Below are 7598 nucleotides of genomic sequence, written 5' to 3' on the forward strand. Positions count from 1 at the left end.
AAGATGCCCCAAAGGGCCCAGCCTCATGACCACTGAGGCCGTATTCCCACTGCACAATCACTGGCCATACTTTCTTTGGATGTTCACACCCAAAGACTCGGGTCAGCACTGGGAGCTTTTCCAGGGTACCCTGACATTTACCCATCAAGCAGCTGAGAAGACGTGCCTCTCCAGCCAGTGTGCAGACAGCAGCGAGAGAAAGGCCTCCTTCCCTTCTAGAGAGTGCGACAGCCTCTGCCCTGGAAGAGGTAAGGCTTGGTCGCACAGATCCTCAACTCCACAGCGTGCTGACACCCCGCTGACCGTGTTGTCTGCATATGATAGGGGCAAGAGGCCTCCATGCATTGGGACTGCCCACGCCTTCTCTGGAATAGACCCACTGCAGAGAAGGCTCTTGTACTGCAGAGCTGTGCAGTGGGGATCCTGGGGAGCTTGGGCAGCTTGGGAGACAGGAATATTAGTGTCGGGAGGTCAGTGTCAGGCACGCTGTGCTGGGGGCCGTGTTACATGGGGATACAGAAGAGCCTGCGATGGACAAGGCTGAACTCTGTCTACTGCACTGCTCGCACGGTGGAGCTTTTGTTTAGCACAGACATCTCTGGCAAGCAGCCATCTGCTGTGTAAGGAGTATCCCAGCACTCACGTCTTCGCAGGTGAGGCTCGTCCCAGTCCTTTCTAAGCTCCAGGCCTGCCGGGGACCTCTGCACAGAATGCTAAGGCCTCACAAGTCCATCGTTCCCTATGTGGCTGAGGCAGCCTTTGTCCTGGCACTCAGGCAAAGGAACACAGGCTGCCTGGGACGAGGCGACCTCCCTGAGCGCCTGCTGGTGTTTGCACTTGGGAGTCTTCTCACAAGTCTCACATGGCGTGTTGGACACACGGCTTAAGCCTGTGGACACAGAGGAAGAGCATCACCCGACTCATCACGGCTGATGATGAGAGGGCAGAGGGCACACGGGAGAGGTTGGCGTGTTCGTGCCCTTGAAGAGCCCCACCTCCCCGCGACCCTCCCCTCTGTTGGCTTGCAATCCGGGCCACCCATTCGTAACCAGAGGTCTTTTCAGAAACAGCAAAGTTCACACAAGGGCATCAGCACTAGGACTCCTTCAGGAGTCTTGTGTGTGTGTGTGTGTGTGTGTGTGTGTGTGTGTGTGTGTGTGTGTGAGAATAAGTGAAGCGGTGTTTGGGAGGCTCAGCTTCAGGAAGTGGAACCAGAAAAGTTCGCTGTGATTTTGGAGTTGCGTGAGACTGTAGTGGGCTGTTTTCTCTGCAGTGTGTATGTTGTCCCTGTCAACTCTGCCTGAAGCAGAACTTCATCGGTCTTACCCACCCACTCTGCCTCTGGTCCCTCGGTTCCTTCCCCTGGACGCCAATCTTACAACCTGCTCACAATCCCTCAAATATGTGTGGCTGGTCCTGAGATCCTGACCTTGTCCACAAGACAGTCTGCATTGGTAGACGTCTGAAAACCAGAGGGTAATCAACCCTGGGAATTCCTCCCTGTGTGGCGGTTCAGTCAACATGACTGAGGGTGTCCCCATGCAGGATTCTGGGGGCACCATCATGGACATGCCCAATCCCTGAATATTGGACATCCCTGGCCTGTGCTGGCCTCTCCGTTTCCTTGAATTTCCTCATTTTCACAGGAAAGCTATGAACCTGGGCACTGGCCTTTCTCTCAGGTTTGTGCCCTGGCCTCCCTCACTCAAGTCCCCATTGCTTCAATCTTACTGACCTCACATGCAATCCCAATGTGTGACCCATCCCTACGGACAATGTCCTACGTCCCGCCCTTCCTTGGAACTCCAATGTGCAGGCACAGAACACTTACACCTCTGGACAGCTGCATGTATACATGGACACGCCCCAGAGCGAACCTGAGAGGAAGACACACACAAACACTTCATGCTGTTTATCTCCCATTCTATATTTCTTCAAATGTATTGGACCCCCGCCCTGCGCCACGTGTCACCACCACCCTTGTCCTTATTTCATGGCCAGGAGAATCTTGTGGACCATCGGTGAGCATCGGAAGGGTTTCCACTGGGGTCGATGAAGTGCGACGCTCCTTCATACTCTTCTCAAGATCGTGCATATCCCTGGGATATATGGGTACACACAGACAGACAGACACACACACACACACACACACACACACACACACACACACACGCACACACACACACACACACACACACACACACACAGGACAGGTGAGAGTCTTATCTTGGCCCTGAGTAAGGTTGCTTGAATGTTTCCAAACGGAAAGTAGGATGGGAGGGTGTGATAAGCTGTGCCAAAGCTGACAAGGGGATCCAGAAGCCAGACAACATGTGGGATGGTGGTAGGAGGCCTGAGGGTGGGGTTCATGGTCCGGGAATGACAGTTGTCACCGTGCTATGTGATGAGCCAGCTTTGGTTGTCCCGCTTTGCTCATTCTTTTTCTCTAGCCCCCTTCCCACCTTCAGGCTCCCCAAAGGGGCAAAGCCTCTTTGACACGTTACTTCTTAAGACTCCCTGTCTCAGGCTGATGCCCTTTTGACCTGGGGTCACCTCCTGTGCCGCTGTGAGTCTCGGTGCCTCCATGCAGAAGAGAATTGTGCCCTGGACCCCATGACACACATTTCCGTGCCCACACCCTTGGCTGCTCACCTCTTTCCCTCTCAGTTCTCTCTCCTGGGGCCTCCTTCATCTTGAAATACGGCAGGGGGTTGGGCCAAAGATCCTCTATGATTATCTGGTAGGGGAGACAGGCCAGGCCTCAGGTAGCTATCCCACGCAGTGGGGGAACCCATGAAAATCACCTCCCTTCCTTGTTACAGGGCCCCACCTCAGCAATCCTGCTAGAGCCGGCAAAGCTGTGGTCAGAGAACCAGTTGAAGAAGTTGAGGCTGCTGTTGTCATGCCTGCGTCTGTAGGCCTCCTGTCTGTACCTTGGGTACCACTGGATGGGACTGGAATGAGACGCCCTATACCCTGCAGGAAGACGAGTATGTGAGAAGGCGCCAGAGAACTAATCACATTCAACCCTGCACCCACTGCCGCCCATGCAGTCAGTGGACACTTACCATCAAGGCCTAGGACATACTCCTTCGTAACGACTTCATTCTGGAAGTAGGAGTTCTTGCCAAAAAACAGCAGGATCTTCCGGCATTCCCTGGGAAACTTGTGTTCCTCCACCTGCCGTGGTACAGTGGGGCAGAAATGTGAAATCTTGTTCCAGGAGACCCGCCCTCCCCTGAGGAAGGAACACATCACTTCTCCCCACCACCTCCCCTCCCCACACAGCCAGCCACCCACACCACCTCCCACTCCCAGGCCGACCTTCAAATTGGTCATGTGGCGAAGCATGCTTTCATCGGGCTTACTAATCAGGGCTGACATCTGAGGGTGGTTCACAAACTGCCGCAGGTCAAAGAGCCTTCAGGTGCTGGGCGTGAGAGAGCTCGAGCCAGAGAACCAGTGTGGACAGCATCCAGGCGTCCTCCCCCCGGGACTGGCGTCCTCCCCCAGGGTCTCAAGCCCTCCCCACAGGCTGCGTCCAGGCCCACGGGGTCTCAGGATCGCGCAGGGCTCTGCTAGACACGCACAGGAGGCTGTGCATGCCCAGACGCCCGCAACCACGCCTAGCTTTGTGTGCTCGTGAGGACACTGAGGACGCTTACTTCCACACAGCCAGACAGCACACATCCGGTCTCGCGCCGACCAGTGGGCATTCACATCGCCTTCCCCGCAGCAAGATGCTTAGCGGGACCCAGAAACGTGCCCCCACGCGGCTTTGTGTGGGAAGAAGTCCTCGGTCATTTCCCCGACCTGGCCTGGACCTCCACCGCCACTCCCCACTCTCCCAGCGCTGTTTCCGTGCCAGGTGCGACGTAAAGCACACATGCCTCCCCCACCCCGGCACTGCCCTCCTCCCACACTCATTGCAGAGCCAGGACCACCGGATGGGATCACGTTTGCACGTTCCCGGCCACTGGAGCGTGGCTTAGCTCCAGTCCCTGTCCTGGGTTCCTCTAAATGGCACCTCCCTTTCCTTCCTCTTGCGCAAGCCCAGCCCCCTGTGGACCCTCCACCAGCAGCAGGAAGGATACAGCCTTGGCCCAGAAACCACGGATGCCCTGGATAAGGGCACCTCTCTGCTGCAGATGTCGCTGCCGCCTCTGCCACATCCTGAGTTTGAGTCGAGCGTGCTCCCGGCTGGCTTGTTTATTCACCGGCTGTAGCTCTATCTGAAGGGCCTCCAGAGCCTCCAGAGCCTCCAGTGGGGAAGGGCAAGGACGGAGGCCTGACTCTACCTGCTCCTTCTTAGCCTGCTTCACCTGCAGCTCCTGGGCTTCTTCCACCCATCGGCCTTCCTGCTCACTCGGCTTCTGTTCCTCCTCCACCCGCTCCTCCTTGTCCTCCTTGCCCTCCACCTCCTCCTCGCCCTGCTGCTGCTCCTCCAGCGCTTCCTTCTCCTGCTCCTCTTCCTCCTCGGTTTGCAATTCTGCTCTCCCTTTAATGGCTCGCACGCCTTCCCTTCCTCCTCCTGCTCCTCCTCCTGGTCCCCTTCCCCTGCCACTGCCGCCGCCAATGCCTCCACCGCCACCGCCGCGGCCGGCGCCGTGGCCGCCGCCGCGCCCGCTTCTATACCCTGCTGCTCCTGCTCCTCCCCTTTCATTTCCGCCAACTCCTCCTCCTTCCGCTCTTCCTCCTTCTGCTTGGGCTTCTGCTGCTCCTCCTCCTTCTAATCTTTTACTCCTGCTGCCTCTCCCCCTCTTCCTCCTCCTCCTCCTCCTCCTTCTGCTCTTCTGGTCCTGCTGCTCCCCCTCGCCCTTCAGGTCCTCCTCCTCGTGAACTTGGACCTTCTCCTTCCCCGGCTCCTGCTCCTCGTCCTCCTCCCCCTTCTTCCTCTGCTCATGCCCCTCTGCCCCAGGCGCGTCCTCTTCCGCGGCCGCCACCTCAACCTCCTCCTCCGCCAGGCCCCACAGCGCCTCCACCGCCACTATGTCATGCACCAGCGGCACCGATATCTCGCTGGGGCCGCCCACCTGCCTCTCGGGTCGGGCCTGGCCTTCCTGCACAGGCTGTTCGCTTGTGGCCTGCGAGCCTTCGGCCTGCGGCACCTCCGGCCCTGCCGGAGACCCAGTGTCCCCACGGGCCCTCGTCTCTCGACCGCCCCGTTCCCGGTCGAAGGCGGCATGGGGGCTCCGGGCATCCCCAGTGTTTCGGAAACACGAGTCGCGCAACATGCGGCCCCGGCCCGAGACACCAACTGTGGCTCCTACCGACGACGAAGCGGGAAGTGAAAGCACGGCCCCCCTCCCCAGACCCAGTGAGTGGAGCCCTGAGGGCAATGGCTGGCAACTCGCTCCCCCTTCCTCCCAGAGCCCAAAGGTCGAGGGGGCGCATGCGCATGCGCATGGTGCTGTACCCAGGATGCCTCGGCGGTGGCTATCGCTATGCCGATGCTGCCTCGGAGGCCTTTGTGGTGAGAGGTGTGCGCCTGCGGCTTTGAGGCTGAGGGAGCTCCAAGCCACGCCCAGGCCGCTTCACTGCCTTCAGGACCAATCATAGGGACGGTGGCGTGCGTGGCTTCGGCGGTCCCGCCCCTAGGTCACCCGGAAACTGGGGCGCGTCTGTTGCATAGGCAGGAAGGCTCTGGGCCCCGTGCAGTGCAACTCCTCCGGGGGGCTTGCAGCCGGCCCTCTGTGCGCTCTGGGTGCCCTGTTTGGCTTCTGGCCATGCGAAAGCGACCTTTGCATTCCACGCTGCGCTGGGCACGCGGCTATCTACACACACGGGTAAAGGGGGACCTCCCCGCTTTGCCCATTTACACCGCCACCTTTGTTCATTGTGCCCCTAGTCCGACAAATCCACTCAGCGGATCACCTTGGCTGTCCGGGAGACGCATGTCAGCTGTGCGCCTGCTGTCTGTGCACCCCGGTTTTCCATCTGCTCAGCCTCCTTTGCATACTCTCTACGTCCATCCTTGCTCCCAGAAGACATGTATGTCATGACAGCAGTCTAGCAGTGCACCGGCTAGGGAAGGTCGGTGACCAGAGGTGTGTGACGTGGAGAGGACGCCACACTAGGGGAGGCTGCGTATCATGCGCGCCGCTCTTGCCGTTTGTCCCCGTTGCCTGGAAAGTGACACACTGGCAAGCACACACCCCCCTCTCATGATGGGCTGCCCATTGCTCCCGTGTGTGGCAGTGCACAGGAAAGACCCGTGACCGTGGGCCCTGGGATTCCTGGAGCTTGTGTCTGTCCCACAGACAGCGGTCCCCTTCCTCCCACAATGCTTGGCCATCTTCTCACAGGGACCCTCCCCAGGCCTTCGTTGGCCGTATGTCTGTTCATCCTGGTCCCATTTCCTTTACCACTCACTTAGGCGGCAGGCTGCCATGAGCGTGGGCGCTGGCTCAAAACACTGTCCCCCTGTGCCACAGGCAGCGTGATTTCAAGGGTCTCCGAGAGGTATCGGGGGGTTGGGGGATGCAGTGTTGGGACCCAAGTGAGGGACACGCCCCAGGGTCTACATGAAGCCACATGACCACTTTGGGGAAGCAATAAGCTGCAGACGGTGTGCAGTGAGGGCGATGATGTGGTCTCCCTCCCTGTCAGGGCAGTGGTGATGTGGACTCCCTGCCGGTCTATGTCAGACAGCATAAGCTACACACACACACACCACACAGAGCCACTGCAGGATTGGAGGCTCGAGATGCATTGCCTGGCCAGGCACCACACTCATGCATTGCCTTTTCCCTTTGGTGGAATGCAGTGTTCCCCTACCTCTTTATGGGACCAGGAGGCTGCCAGGCAGGCGGGGGATTCTAGGATTTCCAAATTCGTGTGCCGGGCCCTCTGGCCAACATGTTGCTTCCGTGACACAGAAGAGGTTCCTCCAGACTCGCTGGGCTATGTCAGGATACGAACGGGGTACAGAAATGCTCCAGGGTGGCTGTGATATATGAGGCAGCACACCACCGCTTCAGGTGACAGCAATGCATAGAAACGCAGGTGGATGGGGGGAGGCTGAACAGGTGGTAGGGGGCTGAGAGGGGGTGGCCAGTGTGACCGACAGAGAGGCAAACTCTTACCCAGAAAGGGAGAGGAACAGGTCCAGTGGTGAGCCCTCAAGCTGCCCTCAGCAGAGGACGTAGCGGGTGGGCAAGACAGGAAAGCAGGCCCAGACCCTGGTGCACCTGACCTATGCAACTCACTCCCTCCAGAGAAATGGGGCCTGTCAAACTCCCACGCATTGCCGGGAGACCCCGTGGCAGGAACGTGGGAACAAATCTGGGTCCCAGGTGCAGGGACTGTCTGGGACAAGCAGGCAATGCCTTTCAGTTTGAACAACACCTACCACAGTATTGGGGTCCTGGGGCCGGGCCCCAACTTCGCAAGGGACTCTAGACCAGCCAGGCCTGTCTCTGCAGGGTCATCCAGGAGGATGTTCACCGAGACACATACCCTGGCTGGGACCACAAGGCCTTGCGATGATCCCCTAGGCCGCTCCAGGAGCAGGGCCAGGCTTACTCATGCTCTCTGCTGCCTCCCTCCACTAACGCCCACTTCCTTGCAGGGAACTTTGGTCCTCCTCCACTGCGCCA

At 58.8% G+C, this 7598-nt stretch overlaps 1 protein-coding gene across 1 annotated transcript; it reads right to left on the bottom strand.

The window, feature by feature from the left end:
• Positions 1 to 2686: 2686 nt before the first annotated feature.
• On the bottom strand, positions 2687 to 5234 carry LOC128774572 (testis-specific Y-encoded protein 3-like; the record flags this gene model as incomplete). The annotated part of the gene is made up of 6 exons (XM_053893638.1): positions 5052 to 5234; positions 4095 to 4253; positions 3325 to 3402; positions 3069 to 3180; positions 2831 to 2976; positions 2687 to 2737 (listed from the first exon to the last, which is right to left on the bottom strand). Coding segments are annotated over exons 1-6 (729 nt in total), but the record flags the coding sequence as incomplete, so codon positions are not given.
• Between the last annotated feature and the right edge of the window lie 2364 nt (positions 5235 to 7598).

Source organism: Panthera pardus, unplaced genomic scaffold, assembly GCF_024362965.1.
Source record: "Panthera pardus isolate Hobbes unplaced genomic scaffold, ASM2436296v1 HiC_scaffold_333, whole genome shotgun sequence".
Classification (NCBI taxonomy): domain Eukaryota; kingdom Metazoa; phylum Chordata; class Mammalia; order Carnivora; family Felidae; genus Panthera; species Panthera pardus.